At 43.6% G+C, this 20,148-nt stretch overlaps 2 protein-coding genes across 4 annotated transcripts; one reads left to right on the top strand and one right to left on the bottom strand.

The window, feature by feature from the left end:
• Positions 1-1,020: 1,020 nt before the first annotated feature.
• vps29 (VPS29 retromer complex component) lies at positions 1,021-6,546 on the bottom strand. The gene is made up of 4 exons (XM_056296106.1): positions 6,483-6,546; positions 4,101-4,292; positions 3,171-3,406; positions 1,021-1,606 (listed from the first exon to the last, which is right to left on the bottom strand). The coding sequence occupies exons 1-4, from the start codon at positions 6,483-6,485 to the stop codon at positions 1,489-1,491; spliced, it is 549 nt and encodes a 182-aa protein (XP_056152081.1). The 5' UTR covers positions 6,486-6,546; the 3' UTR covers positions 1,021-1,488.
• A 1,296-nt stretch (positions 6,547-7,842) lies between these two features.
• Positions 7,843-19,735, top strand: eif5 (eukaryotic translation initiation factor 5). 3 transcript variants are annotated; one of them, XM_056296011.1, is made up of 12 exons: positions 7,843-7,905; positions 8,589-8,824; positions 10,090-10,369; positions 10,496-10,577; positions 11,620-11,792; positions 12,445-12,556; positions 12,788-12,918; positions 16,978-17,139; positions 17,579-17,740; positions 18,099-18,263; positions 18,778-18,918; positions 19,319-19,735. In XM_056296011.1, the coding sequence occupies exons 3-12, from the start codon at positions 10,298-10,300 to the stop codon at positions 19,415-19,417; spliced, it is 1,299 nt and encodes a 432-aa protein (XP_056151986.1). In that variant the 5' UTR covers positions 7,843-7,905; positions 8,589-8,824; positions 10,090-10,297; the 3' UTR covers positions 19,418-19,735. The 3 variants fall into 3 exon arrangements, with proteins under 3 accessions (XP_056151986.1, XP_056151985.1, XP_056151988.1); XM_056296010.1 differs by lacking the exon at positions 7,843-7,905 and adding an exon at positions 7,914-8,213; XM_056296013.1 differs by lacking the exon at positions 7,843-7,905 and adding an exon at positions 7,914-8,217.
• The last annotated feature ends 413 nt before the right edge of the window (positions 19,736-20,148 follow it).

Raw genomic sequence — 20,148 nt, 5'->3', positions numbered from 1 at the left:
TGATCCGGGGAGGGCTGCAGACTACCACATGCCTCCTCCGATACATGTGGAGTCGCCAGCCGCATCTTTTCACCTGACAGTGAGGAGTTTCGCCGGGGGGGATGTAGCGCGTGGGAGGATCACGCTATTCCCCCCAGTTCCCCCTCCCTGAACAGGCGCCCCGACAGACCAGAGGAGGCGCTAGTGCAGCGACCAGGACACATCCGGCTTCCCACCAATTGTATCTGTAGAGACGCCCGACCAAGCCGGAGTTGACACGAGGATTCGAACCGGAGATCCCCTTGTTGGCAGGCAAGGGAATAGACCGTTACGCTACCCGGACGTTAGGTTTTATTTTCTGTATAACACCGATATACAACAACGGTTTTGAAATGAGCTATGCTCAGCCAGTTCATCGCTGTTCAGAAGTGCAATCCACCAATGGTCGTTTTGGGTTTGGTGTAGATTGTGTTCGTTTGCCACCAGGATCTCGGCCAGCGCCGTCGGGAGGACGAAGATGCCGGATGGTTCCCCGACCGGATGTATGAGCTCACTCTGCACGGGGAGGGCACGAGGACACGTGCTCAGATTTAAGAACGCCCTCTTTCTAAAGTTCCTCCGTGTGACTTGGAGCGTCATCGCGCGATCAGCCAGGACGACGGGAAGTAAGAGGTCGGCGGAGAAACCCCCTTCCGGTTAGACGTTGCGCGTGCAGCTCCTGTGGTTGCGTTGTCCCCCGAATTCGCTACAGTATTTAATTTTAACAGCCATTCATTATTTTCTAATACTGCACTGGCGACATGTAACGTCTTCCCTGTCCTGACTACAAATCCCGGACGCACCGTAGTTATGAACACGGGCAGGAAATACGTCATAGGACAATTCAACGCAAGGCGTTGACGGCGAATGGTCAGCTCATCCTATTTGGCGCGGGTTCCTCAAATCACCCGTATGAGAGAGCAGTCACGCCACACACCTGACACGATCAACACTGTCACACAAACACAACAACTGAGACTACTGACAGAGAAGCAGGGTTGATGGAGTGAAATTAGAAATTTATTTTGGGACAGATACTATTGACAGAAGGGCCACAGTTAGAAGCTAGAGGCCTGGGTGTTGTTTTTACTTACAGTAGAAATAAATGTGACATGGGGGTAAGGGGTAAAAAAAAGGAAGGAAGGAAACCAAAAAAAAAAATGGCACAAAATATTTCTTTAGATAGCAAACACATGACGTTACTGCAGTTACCAAATCAGAGCTCGGACACAAGTTAACGCTAACGGTGTATACGTGATATTATACATACTTCTTTTAGAGTTAAGTTAGCAAACAGTTTGATAAAGCATTAGCAGTGCGGTGACGGGCTGCAGCCACCGGTGGAAAAGGAATGAAAAGATGCTCTTTGCCAACAAGGATATTCTACTTTTCCTCACCCCCCCCTACACACCCCACCCTCCCACCCACCCACCCATAGCTCTCTCTCTTTCTCTCTACTCTGACCGGCTTTTAAGATTTCTTGTACTCGATTCTTTCCACTTTGACGTCGTCACCGATGAGCTGGTAGACGTATGTCACCACCGTCGACGCCTGGATGTCCATTAGTACAAAAGAGGGGATGATGTTGCTGTGAGGAAAGAGGTCAGAGTTGAACGGCCTCAGTGAGAAAGCTCTATTTAGCAGCACAGGTTTATCTTATACTCCAAAGATATCTGATTTTGCACAACAAATCTGATTTTCAATTCTTTGGCCCTGTTTATGCCTGCCATAAATGCGCTTACCGGGTAGTCTGACCGTAACAGAACAAAGCAAAAACACAAAGTCTAGGTGGGAAAGGCTTCCAAGATGCACTGATGATCCCACTACCTAAGATGCATTTGTTAGCATCCATCCATCCATCCATCCATCCATCCATTATCCAAACCACTTTATCCTGCTCTCAGGGTCGCGGGGATGCTGGAGCCTATCCCAGGTCATTGGGCGGCAGGCAGGGTGACACCTTGGACAGGCCGCCAGGCCATTACAGGGCCAACACACACACACATTCACACACACATATTCACACCTAGGGAAAAATTTTTAGCACTGCTGATTCACCTGACCTACATGTCTTTGGACTGTGGGAGGAAACCGGAGCACCCGGACGAAACCCACGCAGACACGGCGAGAACATGCAGACTACACACAGAGGACGACCTGGGATGACCCCCCCCCAAGGTTGGACTACCCCAGGGCTCGAACCCAGGACCTTCTTGCTGTGAGGCGACCACGCTAACCATGCTGCCCCATTTGTTAGCAATAACCACAACATAGAAAAGCAATTCATCAATCCATGTATAGAAACTCTGCAAAAAGGATACCAACTAAATCCAAACAGGAAGGCCACACAAACTCAGAGATGGCATTTCAGTCACATATTTGTTAACAATCAACTGTCAGGGCAATAATGGATGGGGAGCAAGAAATGAGTGGCTTTTAAATAGTGTCAATGAGAGGAAGCAATGTTCATGGCAAACTGTGAACGATAGAGAAAACAGATTTAGATCTCTAGGTTGGAGATGTTTTTTAACAGGTAAATATTAGCTCCAGCTTAATCATTTATAGACATAAACTAGATTTCAGATATGTAAATACCAGGTCTTTTGTGGTCCGTCCAGTCTGAGCTAATCACAGTGGTTGGATCTGATTTCCTCAATTTGGGAAAAGCTATAGAAAGATCTGCACTGCATTGGAACACTAACCTAACAATTGTTGAAGTGTCGATGAGGGCACAAACGAGATAAAAATCCCCTCTGGGGAACAAATCTTCGTTTATATCAGCTAATCAATCACTTACTGGTACCTAGGGCAACTATAATGTAGCCCATGCTACCTCAATGCAAAAAGACAATGCAAGAGGAATATTCACAGGGTAATCTATATAGTCAGTCAGTTGTAAATAGCATGTTGAACTGCACATGGGCTCCTGTCATCCCTTTGCCATGTGTCAAAGTAGGTTATGGGTTACTATACAACTGGTCATTATAGTCTGTTTATTAATACCACCACGAGTCCAAAAGTCCAAAGTAACTAAACTAAGTACTGTCCAAAGTAACGAGGAGTGCTTTGGAATTTATTCAATATAATTCAATGTAATTCAATAAAAAAAAAGCAAACGACAAATGGCAATTCCATCTGTGTGACTCCCCTACCTCTCCAGTGCGTTGTAGGCCCCAGTGGCCGAGCCAGGGTTGATGTAGAACTTGTTTTCATTCTCAAAGGCCTCGAACTTGTGGGTGTGCCCGGAGATGAGGATGTCAACGTCAAGCTGCCTCTGGAGCAGTGCCAGGCTGGCCATGTCACCCCATGGGATCACCTGGTGGCCGTGGATCAGACCAATCTTAAACTGACCCACTGTTACCACCTTCTGCTCTGGGTAGTTGAGGTTCTGCAGGGGTAACGAGGGGAGATGAGGGGTAAGTGACCACAGTGAGGTTTGTCTGATGTTGTGTTCAAGTCACATTAGGGAGTTTACCCACTCCAATGTGGCATCTAGTTGTAAACTATTGCGGGGGGGGGGTTTCCAAACAGTGAGTGACTACAAGCTGCAAGTGTAAGAAATCAAAAATGGGTTGGTTTCCATATTCTTACCTTTAAAAATCACTCTTTGTATAGTTTAGATACTTCTACAACTTTTGGAGTTGTGAGGCCCCAAATGTGAATTCCTGACTGTTGTGCTTTGCAGGGCAGTATAACAGAGACCATGTGATGAGGGTTTACGATTGGTCAGTGTCTACATAATACATGGATCAAGTAGCCCTCTTTGTCCTTTCAGTGTCAACTCTTTTATACATGACAATGTATTTTTCGATATGTTAACATTTTCATCATGTTGACAGCAACCACTGACTTCTTTCTGCCTTCAAGGTGGGGGGGCTTGACTTTGTTAAAAATGTACAAATTTACATTTACAGGTTATAAGTTAACATAATAAATTAACTTGACATGAAAAAGTTGCATAAACTGCATACACGTGTTTATAAGGAAATGTACAATTGTTTTTCCTTTCAATGCAGCTCCTATTTGAACTTTTGAGGTGCATATTTCTACAGCTTTTCTATTTAGCGAGCGCACACACACACCTCGTCAAAGTCCCCTCTGACAATGTGGACATCCCCAGCTAGGGTCTTCAAGTAGTCATAGCTCTCCTTGGTGCAGAGGTTGCCTGTGCAGAGAATGTGCTGGATCTTCCCTGGGACCAACAGCTTCTTGAACTTAGCTGGAAGAGTGTTGCACCGGTGGGGGATGTGCAGGTCACCTAACACCAGGACCAACTGATGACATTGTATGGGTACAGAGATATGTTAGTAAGCTATTGATAATCCCTGGGTTAAGTAGCCCTTAGAGTAAAGACCAAGCGTTTGAGCAGGTAAATTGTGAAGCGGTGGGGCAGGAGGGCTAGGATAGCACTCAGCAGGGTTGCCAAAGGCAATTTCTGCATGAAAAGACAATGGACACAGTCTTCACCAGTTCCAGGACTGCTGTGAATGGTGGATCTCACTTGTGTCGTGTTGTCTTTTCTTTGAGAGAAAGAAGAGATTAGCTAGTTTGGTGTTACTGCACATTAACAACAACTCAGTCCACGTTGATACATTGACGTGACTAATGCTAAATAGCATTAACAAAAACTGAAATCAAATTCATATAGCTTGTGGGTAGAGTTTAACTTGTGCACAAGGAAGGGATGTGAGAGAAAAGCACAAGGACATCAAGATACTGAGTGTCTAAATTCAAACTAAGTTTCATGACAAAGCAAGTGATGACATCTGAATAACCTTGTCATAGGCTGGTTGGGTGTGTGTGTATGTATGTGTGTGTGTGTGTGTGTGGGGGGGGTCCTAGCCCCCAGCACATCAATTTTTGAATTTGAGACACTCAATAGCAGGTTTATGAGCACAAGAGAGATTATTCTACAACCACACAACTCACAGGGGTCAGTTTAAAACAAAAAACAAAAACAGCCATATCAAATGTGAAACCATTAAGTAACTGAACTGTTCTTATCAGGATTGGTACCAGACACAGACACACTAGCAGGTGCCACACCATTATTTGAAGGCCCTGCTGCTCTATGCTCAAAATCTGCTTGGCTGATGAAACTGTGGAAACAGCTTCTGAATTTTGGGATGCACCAGCCACTGTGACTTACTTAAAATTAAGTTGACATCCCTGGCTGCTATTCGGGACACTGACTGGTTAGGCAAGCAGTGACTGGTTAGGCCGAGTGAAGATTTCAGCATCAAAGTCTTGCCAAGCACAACAATACCTCACTACCAGCTGTGGTAATGATTCGTAACAAAGAAAAACCACAACCCCCCCCCCCCACAAAACAACCCTTTCCCTGCAAACAAAGCTGTGCCCCAAACATCCCAAATCCCCTGCTAAGAGCACCCCAGCAGACCCGAGGGAAGAACAAGTTGAGAAGAGGGGTCCAACACAGAGCAAGGGCACTTACCCGGTGACCAGCCTGGTTGATTGGAGACAGGCAGGGAAGGGTGGGAGGAGGAGAGCAGGTGAGATAGGTGGGAAGGCGAGGATGTGCATAGAGAGAACGAGATGAGGCATGATCAAAGATTGGGTAAAAAAAATCAGAAATAGACAATTGGGACAAGAGGGGTAGAAATGAAATTAGAAATAAAAAAGTGAATGGATTAAAAAGGCTGATATTAATAACTCAAAACAACAGAAGTTAAATTGACAATGTAGTTCAAGACATTGTTAGTGATTGCTAGTTAGTGATTACAATAAAGTGCAATTAGTTTGTGGTGTGGTAAATAGTGAGTGGTAAATCAGTACAAAACGTATTAAGCAAATTAAAATATTTGTTTAAACTCAGTTGTGGTCAATTAGTTAACAAAGCAACAAAGTCGGACAGGCCATATCTTGTGCCAACCTGTTGTGCATCTAAATAAAATCTATATTCGTGGGAATAGTGCAAAATGAGAGAGGAAGATAAAGACTGACTGAATTAATAAATATATGATATGATACAGTCTCCTGGTTACGAGTTAATCATCAATCACGTTTTGAGAACGTGTCTTGACAAGTGAAATAATTGTGTTAGCTAGCTAACACATTTTAGCTAGCTAACCACTTTGAAAATAACATTGGGGTCAAATCACTGTGTTTTAATCAAGCAGACAATACAAACGGATGAGGAACTCAAACGAAAAAAACCCAAAAGTACACCGTGCAAACGAGGAGGGTGACTTAAAAGGTGCCCGAAGCTCGCTGCACTGAAATTTAGTGACTCCTCAGCTGTCATGTGATCGTTGATCCAGCACGGGATGCTACTCGCTTTTGGTTCGCTAACCAAAAACTTGAGGTTCTCTTGTCGTCTTGACAATGTCGTGCGCTTTCCTTGAAACAGCAACAGGCCTTAGCAATGTCATGCAACAAAGCGCATCAAAACGTCACCTCTGACTACAGGGGAAAGGGGACCGTATTTGCCATTTCACACTTACCATCTTTTATTTTGCTGTTTCTGCTAGTGAAGTTCCGGAAGCGTCCACGCACGTACGGCGTGAGGCCGTCAACCAATGGGAAAAGAGATCGAATCCGCCGTCGACGTCAAGCTGGCTGGTTCTAGGGAATGCCCCACTTTGTCGGAAGCGTCTCTGCCTTCAAAATACACGAAACGCAGGTTGCGTTGTTTGAGGGAGAAATCCACAACACGCGTACAGACATTATATTGTATTAATCGTACCCCCCCCCATTGTAAAATGCTTAATGGAAGGTGTGACCAAGAGATGATTTTTGTCATCAAAACGGAAGTATGAGCAAACCCACTGACAATGACCAGTCCCCTTAAACGCTTGCCCCGCAGCCATTTGCGATACTGTTTTGGAAGTCCGGCGGTATGGAGGACTTGGTCCAATTCAGTTTCAGAGAGGCTACACAAAGGGGTTTTACTCAAGGATGTATTGCAGGACAACTTACAGACATCGTACAAGGATGTTGAAAAGTAAATAAAACAATTGTTTGCCGCAAGACATATAATCAATTTGTTTTAAATATATCTTTACACGTTGCTTGGTGGTGGTTTTATGTATCAGGTTTTGCGTTTCGTTTTCTTATTTGCAGTCCGATTGTGTAGGATCTCTTAACGGAATATCATTTAACAGTTCATCTATGTCCTGGGGGGAAAAAAACCCCTGCGGCGCTATAATATCATTAGCAGTGTTTCTCAACCGGGGGTTCGCGGACCCCTAGTGGTCCGTGGTGTAATTGCAAGGGGTCAGTGAAAATAAAATATCTTTAAAAAAAGATCCTATGACGTTTATAGAAATAGGATTATTTTACTCAAATGTGACTGAGACCTTTATCTACCTAAACTATAAAGGGTAACAGGACTTTTTTCTGTAATTACATCTGTTTCACAAGTGTAATTTGTTGTATTTTAATAAGAGATCTCGCTCCCGTTTGCATTGTTAAAAGTTACTGCATAAAAATTCTGTTGTTACATATATCTGAAAGTTACTAAATACATATTCTGTTTTGTTACATATATCTGAAAGTTACTGCATACGAATTCTGTTTTGTTAACTATATCTAAGTTACAACTGAAAGCTCTTATTTTTGCCCCAAAGAGTGAATAAATGCTATAATGCGATTTAAAATGCAGTTTCTACTGTTTCTATCAAATTGCAACCCCCCTCCCCCAAGATCAGGTGGAGGGGTCCTCAGGGTAGATCAAAAATACGCAGGGGGTCCAGGACCCCAAAAAGGTTGAGAACCACCGCATTAGAGAACCTCGTCGTGGGGGTTGCGAGGTGGGCTTTAATTTTGAAAAACAAACCATATCGGAAGTCTTGATTCGTTCCCGCCGACTTGACAGTCGCTAGTAAACTCGACGCGAGCAGCGGCGTTTCGCAGAACATTCGAGAGGTAAGGGGAGCTAGTTTCTACACCTGTCTTCGTAGCGCCACCACCATGTAGACGGCGGCCCCTTTTCGCCGTTGCGTAAAACGAGATTTGTGACCGGCCCGCGACGAGTGCGCCAGTTTAGCGCGTCACGCCGACTTGACAACACTGGCGATGCTTGGGCGACGCTGGTAGCTAACGCTAGCTTGGAAGCTAACGTTATCTACGTAGCGTCGAAGCGACCTGCTGAGCATCCGGGCTGGGACTATTTCCTGAAACTGTACGCGAGACTGCGCTTAACACGGCGACAAAACACCGAAAATTGAAGAGCAGTACGTGAGTTTTACATTTACGCCTGTCACCTTTAACGGCGCTTTACAACGTCCAAATATTGGTTTGGAAGCCTGATGTCGGTACAACTAGGTGGTTTTTTTGGAAGTGTATAACGCGTGCTACGTAACGCTAAGCCCCCCTGGCTTAACGCTACAATGTGGCATTGAAGCGGGTATTAGGCGGCGTGACGGACCGTCACGAAGCGCGAGCTACTCCCACAGTGTTGTTTCGCGTCCGCCGCGCGCTGGTCGACTGGGTGCTCTGCTTATTATACAATAGACGCCGGCCTCCCGACATGTCGCGGTGCCGCACATGATGATGCTAGCATTTCAGCCCGCGTTCAATCAGGGTTAACAATGTGCTTGTGTTCGAAGGTCTCCTGCCCGAGGACGTTCTAGATATCCCTCCTCCTCCTCCTCCGAGCCTGGCACCTTCACTGTACGGACCACCACCGCGCAGCTCTGCACCTCCGAACGCAAGAGACGAGTAAAACGCCTTGCCTGCACTCAGTACTACTACTAAACCACCACCACTGCCAGCGACTGACAACCCTTCACTGCGCCTCTTTGGACGATCAGCGTTGTGTTTATGTCTTTGTTTTGTAAAAACGGTAAGAGAACGGCACCGATCCCGGATTTTACGAATGTGTGGGATTGGGGGAGAGGGGAGGGGGGGGGCAACTTTGACGTTTATTTTACATCCACGGTTTATTTGGAGAAATAGCGTGAGGCTGGCGATGGTCGGGGAATACGCCGTGTTTGTGAGGCGGCAGTGTCAAAATGGCGTCTCCCAGACTGCTCACTCGTGTGCGGTGACTGTACACCTCCATGTTTCGTGACGCACTATGCACCAAGTAGCCAGCGCTGCTAGCCTCTGGAAATAGGCGCGACCCCCACCCCCCCCCTGCCCTTATGAAACGTATCTGGACAAGAGACGAGTATGTCCTTTCGGGGGGGAAAAAAGGAGCCGTGAGTTGATTTGTAGAGTATTTGGTAATTGCGGCGATAGCGCGGCTGCCATTTAGGCTGGCTGGGTGTTGACGTTGCTGCGACGCCAGCCCGGAGCGGGGGGGGGGGGTGCTTTGGGAGCAGCTAGGCCCCTGTTTGTGACCCGTTAACGGTAGCTGGCCTCGTTTGACTAAACCCAGAAGCTTTCATTTAAAATAAAAGAACTCGCACAGCAGCCATTTAAATAACCTGGGGGGGGGCTTCATCCATGCCTTTGTTTCTCCCCCCTCCCCCCGATATGGCATGCAGCTGCGACGTTTAAATTATTCGAGAAACGCAGATTATGCACATTTATTTTTTATTAATTTAGTAGTATTGATTTTAATGCTTACCCCCACTGCTTTTCACCTGAAACGTGGCAGTTCGGGAGTTTTCCTGATACCACTTTAACTGGAAAATTGCGCTGAAACTTTTTATGCAAGGTTTTGGAATTCCCTGTACAGATTAGACGTGTCAGCCTTTCATTAGGCTGCATTTATTGTAACAGCCTGCTTTAGCTAAACGGTGGCATTGGCGTCAAACTAATCGTGGGCACCATTTGGCGTGTGGTAGTGAAGTAAGCTGCAAGAATCTCTCAGTTAAGTCACTATGTACAAAACATTAATTGGGACTGGACTAGGTCACATGACTAATGCTTTCATTCAGTACTGGCACAAATAGTAGGGGAACAATACTGCCATACATTTGAAAGGAGGTTACCAGACATGGCTAATGGCAGGCTATTAATATCATTCTGCATATGCAAATTCAGTATTCATATTGAGTTGGGCAGAGCAGAACATGCAGTGTTGCATTGAAATTCTTGTTTTTGTATATTAATCACCAATTTGGCCAAATATTCTAACAGTCTCCCTCTTTCCCATTCTAGAGCTGTTGCGCAGCCGTTGGAACCTGTGTGGTGGAAATCTAGCCTTCAAGCAAGGATCTTGCGGCCACAGCGGCACGGCGTTTTTCATGTCAGAGACCGAGCGCGCTTGCAGTTGTTTATGTCATCCCCTCTTTTCCAGACAGAAGATCCCGAAAAATCCCCATTCAAGAACCTTTTATCTTACTGATAGTGCAAACATCCAGCCAAAATGTCTGTCAATGTCAACCGCAGCGTGTCAGACCAGTTTTATCGCTACAAGATGCCCCGTCTGATTGCCAAGGTATTGCTATCATCCCCACTTGATGCTTGCTTTGTAATGCATTGAATGAATTATGGTTTGATTTCTTTCCGGCTCTGAATTGATGACTTGGTGTGTATCTGTTGTTTGCTTTATTCAAAATTCTAGGTTGAAGGCAAAGGGAATGGAATCAAGACGGTCATTGTCAACATGGTTGATGTTGCCAAGGCACTAAACAGGCCTCCAACCTGTAAGTAAAACCCGATCTTCTGTTGTTTATATGTCCTTGCTTAGGCTGGTATGGCCATTTGCCCCCTTTTTTTTTTTAATGGAGCTTGAACTTCTCTGTGCTAAGGGATTAACTGTAATACCGAATATTGGTGTCAATTTTAAACTTTTCATGTTTCTATCTAAATTTTGCTGTTTTTTGTGAGTTTCATGTAGCTGTGGATCCATAGTGCAGCTCGAGTATTGAGCATTGCATTTTTGGTACATTTTTAAACCAGAGCAAGCATGTAAGGATTCATTAGCTTGTTCAAGGGCATTTGGACAGTTACAAAATCGGCAATTTCAACATTGATCATTTGTCAAAAAGAGATGGTGTGTATTAGTGTTAATGATTAATTGATTTGTTGACCAACAGAAAATGGATCAATTATAAATTCTTTTAATTGGTTAATTGTTTTGGCCATTTATTTAGTGAAAATACCCAACATCTGCTAGTTACAGCTTCAATAATGCTAAAATGTACTTGCTTCTCTAATTAATGTCATTATAAAATTGAATACTTAAGAGTTTGTTTTTTGGGTTGCTGGTAACACTAAATCTCTTAAGATGTCACTCTGGGCTCTAGTAACTGATGATGAGTATTTTTAGTCTAAAAGATTAATGGAAAAACGTTTCTTGGACTAATCATTAATAAAAACAATTATAAGTTGTAGTCCTTGAGTATATGCAGGTTTTCGTTTTAAATGAAACACTACACCAGCTAATTTCACCATTTGGCAGATCTTCAAATTGGGGGGGGGCTTCACAATCAAGATGGCCAAATTTTGAAAGCAAGCCGCAGTGGCTATCCACACGGCCATTGTTAAATCCTCTGGCCTTACTGCTCAACGCAAACACTACCCACAAAAAGGGCAATTGAAATTACTTAATAATAATAGAAATGTCATAACTACATTTCAACAGGCAGGTTTCAAGCCAGGCACCCAGAAACAGTTAATACCCCTTCCTTGCAACATCAGATGCTATGTAAAAGATTTTAATAATATTTTCAATTTTCTCCATAGACCCAACCAAGTTTTTTGGTTGTGAACTCGGTGCTCAGACCCAGTTTGATGCCAAGAATGACCGCTACATCGTCAATGGATCCCACGAGGCGAACAAGTTGCAGGATATGCTTGATGGGTTCATCAGAAAATTTGTGCTGTGTCCCGAGTGTGACAACCCTGAAACTGATCTGGTAAATATGTGTTTTCACATATGTCTGGAAAAGGAATTCCGTAATTTTTCTCCTGTAAGAAATGTTTAGGAATCCTAAAAGTAGTCTGAAATTGTCAGGATTTTTTTTTTCTGTCACAATAAAAAGACACTGGCCATGACATGGTGAAATCAGTCATCTTGCATTGTGGTGCCGTTGTAAAGAATAACCTTCTGTCATAGAACTAGTTGGTTAATGTTTACTTTTCCCAGTTACCGTTGGTACTAACCACTAGCCAAAATCTTTGTGTCAAGAAATTGTGTTGTGAAAAGTGTAGAATCTTACGTGTCAAAAGTTGGACCTTGATGTCAGTAACAGTAGAAAGCAGAGGTTATCCAAATTGTTTAGGAAGCTTAAATAATAAGCCACTTTCCTTTGCAAAAATATTGTGCTTCCGCATCTTAGAAAGACACCCAAGTAGCACATAAATGTCAGATTTTGTTCATGTGCGGCAGATCAGACATAACCAGCCTATAATGCTGAAGATTGGATATTTAAAATATTTTTTCCACTCACAGTAAGCCACTCAAATTTTGCAAACTTTAGAAACTGTATACCAAAGCAGTATATCAAATACATTTTTTATATTTCCGTACTCCGGTGTATGAGTGTTATTTGTATGAACCCTCCACAGCATGTCAATCCCAAGAAACAAACCATTGGCAACTCCTGTAAGGCCTGTGGATACCGCGGCATGCTAGACACCAGACACAAGCTCTGCACGTTCATCCTCAAAAACCCTCCAGGTGAGACTGGCAGTTAAGTCATTCCAATATGTAATCTAATGGTTGTAAAGTGGCATTAACCCTCAACTGATTAAATTCACTGTAGTTTAATGAGCAGAGCAGATTACTAACGGCTAGGGGTTTCACTCCCAGTGGGAATGGCTGTACTCAGTTGCATGCTGCCTTGAAACTGACATGCTGCTGTATCCAGCACAGACAAACCGGTTAACTTGAATGTTACTTTCACAACAGAGAATAATGATAGTGGTTCAGCATCTGCCAAGAAGGAAAAAGAGAAGAAGAACCGTAAGAAGGACAAGGAGAATGGCTCTGGCAGTGGAGAAGCTGGGAACCACAATGACATAGATGCTCCTGATGCAGTGGTTTGTAACCTCTCCTTGTCTCACTGTGTATTCATCAGCTGAGAGTAGTTCACAGATCACATGATTTTATCAATCTTTCTTTAAATCTGTTTTTTCATCTCCAGGGGAAGTTTGGTGTATACACATGCCATTATTTTTCCTTTGCTGTGCACTGTTTCATATTCAAATAGTTGGATGCATTCAATCCAGGCAGCTGCCAAATACAACCTCAGTCGTAGGGCTGCACAATATTGGAAAACTCCCATTGGAATATTTTTTTTTTTGCGATATGAAAAAATACAAGACATTTTACTAGATGACTTGAATAGCTGTATTTGTATGATATATAAAATTTGTATTTATAAAAGTGCCTTTTTTTAAAAAGTGGCTTTATTTGAAAAGATTTATAAAATGACTGGGGTGATTTTGTAGGGGAGTTGGTAAATTGTGAAGACCAAGCGGTGCTTTTTTTTTCACCATTCGTATGGGAAGAGGAGATTGGGTCAGACAGACGACGCAGAGCGGCAGCCGAGAAACGGTGATGCGAGGATTGACTCGTTGACGTCATCCGAATCCGCATGTGTGCATCATCCACCCGAACGAATTATTTTCTCTGATTTAGAAACCCGCATCGGATCCCATTACCGTTATTTCTCAGTGGGCTATATAAGCGTGATGATATGGTAACATATTACACCATGTTTGAGGTACCAGTTTGATTTTTATCATTGATTTTTATCATATCCATACGGCGCTTTGCAGCTGTTTCACATGACACACACACTTCACTCGTCATGGTTAAGTGTTTCACTAAATCGCTCCCACATGGAACTTTTCTGCTGTTCCTTTTTTTTTTTTTAGCCTAATCGGCTAATTCGTGCTTGACAAAAAATTAAGTTTAAAATATGTTCACATTTTAGAGAATGTAATTAATATTTTCCTCATTAAATATGTATTATTTCACCCACCCACAACCCATTAATCAGCATGTTAATGTTTATGACTGCCCGCCCGCAGGTATACCGCAATCAATACATTACTAGCCAAGAAGTAGACCAACATGTTGGATGTGGCGTTTGTCCAAACGGCGTGCAAAATGACGGGGTTCTGAGTAAATTCAATTGTTATATCGGAAGTGAGAACCGTGCGAGTTTTCCTTTTGTATCAACTAGCAAAAAATAGCATGTGTTTGAGTTAATTTGCTGTCACATCGCACATCATGCGATGTGACTATTGCGCATGCGCACATCGTGATGATGCTGAAACTATATTGTGCAGCCCTACTCAGTGTTATTGTGGACTGCTAAGAAGTTGAATTTAGAAATTCAACTTCTTTGCAGTCCTTACATTATGGCATCCCAACAATATTTGAAGTACTTGTCAGGAAGCAAGCTATTCTCATCGGCACACAAAAGGGCTTCATGTCAGTTTTTGTATCCAGCAAATTAGTGATTTGTAAAAATGAATTTACTTAAACCGAATCTTTTCCTGATGTATCTGGAATTACCATTTAGATGCTAAACTCCGTTTTGTTTCTGACTTGCCTGTGTCATTCTCCTCCCATGGGTTAAGCTCACCAACCTGTTTAGCTGTTTTATAATGATACTCTTAAATTGCTCATAGAGCGATGTACACTGAGCCAAAACATTATGACCACCCATGAGTGAATCAGCCAACACTGATCATCTCCAAACAAGGGCACATGACAAGGTCTGGGTTGATGGTAAGCAATCAATGCTCGTAGTCAACATGTTGGATGCAAGAGGAATGGGCAGGAGTATATACCTGAATGGCTTTGACAAGGGCCAAAATGTTACGGCCAGACGAGTGGGTCAGAGCATCTCTAAAACGGCAAAGCTTGTGGGGTGCTCCCAATCAGCAGTGGTGAGTACCCAACGGCAGTGGTCCAAGGAGGGAAAACGACAAACCAGCAGCAAGGTGTTGGGCGCCAAAGGCTCATCGATGGCAATGAAGGCTATTCTGCATGGTCCGAACCGACAGAAGGTCTACTGTGGCACAAGTCACATAATTTTTTTTTAGACATTTTTTTCTCCCCAATTGTACTTGGCCAGTTACCCCACTCTTCTGAGCCATCCCGGTCTCTGCTCCACCCCCTCTGCCAATCCGCGGAGGCCTGCAGACAACCACGTCTGCTCTGATACATGTGCAGTTGGCAGCCGCTTCACCTGACAGTGAGCAGTTTCGCTAGGGGGACCTAGTGTGTGGGAGGAACAGGCTCCCCAACCAACCCGAGGAGGTGCTAGTGCAGCGACCAGGACACATGCCCACATTTGGCTTCCCCACCCGCAGACACAGCCAACTGTGTCTGCAGGGACGCCCGACCAAGCCGGAGGTAACACGGGGATTCGAACCGGAGATCCCCGTGTTGGTAGGCAATGGAATAGACTGCTACGCTACCTGGACGCCCCAAGTCACAGAAAATTTAGATAGTTACAGGAGGAATGTGTCATACCACAGTGTATCTACAATGGGCACATGGCCATCTAAACTGGACCTTGGATCAGTGGAAGAAGAAGGTGGCCTGGGCCGATGAGTCCCTTTTTTTTTTTTTTTTTTTTTGTAAGAACACTTGGATGGCCGTGTATGTGTGCGTTGTTTACCTGGGGAAGTGATGGCACAAGGATGCACTGTGGAAAGATGACGAGCCAGTGGAGGGAGTGTGATGCTCTGGGGAATTTTCTGCTGGGAAACCCTGAGTCCAGAGATTAAAGTGGAAGTCAGTTTGACACGTGCCACCAACCTAAATGCAGACCAGGTACACCCCTTCATGGCAACCGTATTCCCTGATGGCAGTGGCCTCTTGCAGCAGGATGATGCGCCCTGCCCCACTGCACACATATTTCGGGAATGGTTTAAGGAACATGATGACGTTTTCAAGGTGTTGCCTTGACCTCCAAATTCTCCAGATTTCAATCCGATTGAGCATCTGTGGGATGTGCTGGACCGATGAGTCCGATCCTCGATGGCTCCACCTCGCAATTTACAGGACTATAAGGATCGGCTAATCACAGAAAGTTGAATCAGTTCATCTGGACCCAACATTTATTGAGAGAAATGTTTAATTACTCACCTAAGTGACTTCTTCAGTCTCAACTGACTGCAGGTTCCCCAACCTTATAAACAATACAGTGGCATAACAACTGAGGACAACGGGCGGTTTCATATGCAAATTGCTGTGACCATTTACTAGAGTTACAGTGGCAATGTGTACTATTTACAGAGGATTGGGGAATAGTTGCAATCACAGTATTGTAAGGTGGTGACAGATGTACTCTTAAGCACGCAGTTCAGGATGGTTGTTCCCTCTTCACATAGATGGCCTCTTTGACTCCCCGTTCAAACCAGCTTTTCTGTCTGTCAAGGATGTGCACATCCTCATCCTTGAAAGAGTGGCCACTGGCCTGTAGATGAGTGTAGACTGCGGAGTCCTGGCCTGACACATTAGCTCTTCTGTGTTGTGCCATCTTCTTGGCAAGCACACATCTGTCTCCATCTTACAATGCTGTGATTGCAACTATACTCCAGTTCTATGTGACTAGTACACACTGCCATTGTAACTAGTTAATGGTCATGGCAATTTGCATATGAAACTGATTGTTTTTTGGGTCGTTATGCCACTATTTAAGGGTTGGGATACCTGCAGTCAGTTGAGACTGAAGAGGTCACTTAGCTGAGTGATGAAATGTTGCTCTCAAACTTTGTACCCAGATGAACTGATTCAGCTTTCTGTGATTTCCTTGCCAAGATTATTGAGCATGCCTAAAGACATCTGCTGCTAATGTTTTGGTGCCAGATACCACAGGGCACCTTCAGGGGTCTTGTAGAGTCCATGCCTTGGCGGGTTGGTGCTGTTTGGCAGCACACGGTGCACCAACATTATATTAGGCAGGTGGTCATGTTTTGGCTCATCAGTGTATAAGGTAACACGTTCATCAAAGGTCAGATTGTTATTCCTGCTCTAAAGCTGCACCTGGGCGCCAAGTGTCACTGTAAGCACTTACACCCTGTGGCGCTCCTGAATTTGACAATTGACCTTTCTCTTTCTGACTGGGTGATTAGGATGGAGATGATGATGACGAGGATTGGGCAGAGGAGACTACAGAGGAGGCGCAGCGACGACGGATGGAGGAAATCAGTGACCATGCCAAGAACCTGACCCTCAGCGAAGACCTGGAAAAGCCCTTGGAGGAGAGGGTCAACCTGTTCTACAATTTTGTGAAAGTAGTTTGAATACTTATACTATAACTAAGCCACAGTTGAGCAGTAGATTATAATTTATTACTTGTCATACTAGACTGAAATTTACAGTACAAGACATTGACCAGATATAGACTATAACATTTTTTACAACCCAAAGGTTAGAATCCCAAAACAAGGTAGAGTAGTAAAAGAATTACCTTGATTTCCCAGGACACCAGATCTGAGAGAATGGGAATGCATTTGTGTAGTTTATTCTGCAGATGATGTGGCATGCCAGAATGAGAGCTGTATTGCTTGAAGTTATTCCCGTTTAGAACTTCTGTATTTGCCTTCCTCCCTTTGTGTCTGCTGAACCCAATGAGCTATGGACCTGTTTACTTTAGGTGTTAAATTTTCTGCTTGGAAATGTTTTTTTTTATTGGCATTTACCATGTACTCTTCTCCCTCTGTGCATTTTTAGCAAAAGAAGGAGAATGGAACAATAGATGGGGCTGACAAAGAGATCTTGGCAGAGGCGGAGCGTCTGGATGTGAAGGCAATGGGCCCACTCATCCTGAGCGAACTGCTTTTCAATGAGAACATTCGTGACCAGATCAAAAAGTACAAACGCCACTTTCTGCGAGTAAGTTTGTCACTGTCCCATAGAGAAATGCTCTTTATTCAGAAAATCTACCGAATTTGTCCTGTAAAATGCTACAGCTAGCTCAAGTTAAACTGAATCTAAATTTGTCAATCTGCAAACATCCATACATTTGTCAGCAGTTTAACATACAAATATTTTTTTTCTAGCTGACATACATTAGTATCTTCTTTATATTATGTCTTCATCTATGTATTTGCTGTTGTAATGACCCACTTTCCATTCAAGTATTGATATAGTTCCTCTTAAATGTCATGAAAACATCTTGATTGATTTTAGTCAGGGAACACTTGGATCTAGTTGCCTCGTGACTGTGTTTCTGTTCTTTTCTGTCCCACAGTTCTGCCACAACAACAAGAAAGCCCAGAAGTATCTTTTAGGAGGCTTTGAGTGCCTAGTGAAGCTGCACCAAGCCCAGCTGCTGCCCCGTGTGCCTATCATACTTAAAGATCTGTATGATGCAGACTTGCTAGAGGAAGATGTCATATTTGCCTGGGCAGAGAAGGTAGGGGGGGACGCTTCTGTAAGAGTGGATTTTCACTTGAAATATTTCAGGCAGTGCAGTTTCTCATTAAAAATTTAAGTCCTTCAAAGGCGCGTCTCCCCTGTAAATAATTGAGAATGTCACTGGATAGTAAGTCGCTGTTTAATTTGACATTACCATTAATTGAAAAGTGAGTTGAACCCAACGTGTATGTGAGCATGCACACTGAGTCCTTGAATTAGCACTGCATATTGAATTGTTTACATCATGATTTTAGTTTGCACCGATTTAAGTTTCCACCATGGATAATTGTAGAATACTTTTTTATATTGTCAGTACTGCAACATATGTGACACACATAATTGTTGCATGGCATGGCATATTTCTTGAATGATGATCACAACAAAATAATTGATTTTAGTTTTATCATTTACTGTCATGATTATATAGACTGCTTGGTTATTTCCTTGCAAACATCCATACTGTTAAGTTTAGGAAATGGAAATGCCTGAGTTCTTTTGCTCTTCCTCCCTAGGTTTCTAAGAAGTATGTCTCTAAGGAACTTGCCAAAGAGATCCATGCCAAGGCTGCCCCTTTTGTAAAATGGCTGAAGGAGGCAGAGGAGGAGAGTGGAGGCAGTGAGGAGGAGGAGGAGGAAGATGATGAGAACGTTGAGGTAACATTAATTCTTGATAAACTCCTACATATCATGGACATTTTACATGACATTTTGTCATTTGACTTAGAAGTTTTTTTTTTCTTTCACAGTACCTAGAAACACGATGTTATGTTGACCTCATTCTCAATAGATTTTGCAATTTTTTTGCATAAGAATAAAAGATATCCAACTTAATCATACAAATACATGCAAACTTGGGATGTCTTCTCTAAATTTGATTTAATTTGTAAGACTGTGAAATATTCAGCATTAGTATTTAGAACACCATCATTTACTTGAGAATCTCTCCAGCTCAAGCAGCTTATAACTCACCCAATGAAAATGTGGTGTTGTTGCGACATTTTCTTTGGGGGGGGGGGGGTGTCACACATTGACCTTCTGTGTTTTCTCTTGCCAGGTCGTGTACTCGTCCTCTGCCCGCGAACTGAAAGTGGAGACGGTGAAGCCAGACAAACCTGATAAAGAGGAGGAGGACATTGATATTGATGCAATTTAAAAATGAGACAGAGGAGATACGCTTTCTTGTGTTGTGGCTCTGAGTTTCATGATGCCCCTTAATGATACCTGAGTGGCTGGCATTTCCCTCCTTTAACCCTCCAACCTCCCTATGGCCCCTCTGCTTTGTGGCATGACTTAACATAGCGCTTGACTTTTGCTGCACATTAACTCTGTAATTTTGAGATGTATTCAGTTGATGATATGATGTTGCTATGGGAATTTTAATCATGGGTGTTTTGGGCTATCATTTGAATGCACATTGCATTTGTTTCTGTATTTTTCCAGCCAATAAAGAATGTTTTGCTATCCACCATAATGGAATGGTTTTGGGGTCGTTGTTTTTTTCTTAACAATGGTCAGTAACTATCTGGAAGTGGTCGGAAGTGGTAACGGCCAACAAGACTGTCAAGTTTGAGGTGAAAATGTGCTGCATTCTGATGCAAGTGAAGTGACGCGAGTGTAGCACGTGCCGTTTTATGCCGTCAAACATCCGTAATTAACAGACTCGCGAACACGTCTAGCTGTCAAATGTCGTGCTACAATTGCGCAACGCGTGTTGGCTGTGAATTCGGTACGCTCACAAAAGGTAGCGTGAACCAGCTTTCAGGTGTAGCCATTATTCCGCCACAGTTGCTGAGACGTTTCCTCCTTTCCGAAACTGATGACTGTCGTGGGCTTTTTGTGCTGCGCTCCAATGAACGGCGAGGTCAGCCCGTTTCCTCACTTCCT

This window comes from Lampris incognitus, chromosome 16 (genome assembly GCF_029633865.1).
Source record: "Lampris incognitus isolate fLamInc1 chromosome 16, fLamInc1.hap2, whole genome shotgun sequence".
NCBI lineage: Eukaryota > Metazoa > Chordata > Actinopteri > Lampriformes > Lampridae > Lampris > Lampris incognitus.
This window is presented reverse-complemented; position numbering and strand designations above follow the sequence as displayed.

Excerpts from the sequence above, each read along its gene's own strand:
- vps29 (XM_056296106.1), bottom strand. Across the intron at positions 3,407-4,100 it reads TCAGAGGGGACTTTGACGAG|AACCTCAACTACCCAGAGCA; the intron begins GTGTGTGTGTGC and ends TTACCCCTGCAG. Across the intron at positions 1,607-3,170 it reads GCCTACAACGCACTGGAGAG|CAACATCATCCCCTCTTTTG; the intron begins GTAGGGGAGTCA and ends CTTTCCTCACAG.
- eif5 (XM_056296011.1), top strand. The coding sequence starts at position 10,298 with ATGTCTGTCAATGTCAACCGCAGCGTGTCAGACCAGTTTTATCGCTAC. Across the intron at positions 10,370-10,495 it reads TGCCCCGTCTGATTGCCAAG|GTTGAAGGCAAAGGGAATGG; the intron begins GTATTGCTATCA and ends TCAAAATTCTAG. Across the intron at positions 17,741-18,098 it reads ACAAACGCCACTTTCTGCGA|TTCTGCCACAACAACAAGAA; the intron begins GTAAGTTTGTCA and ends TCTGTCCCACAG.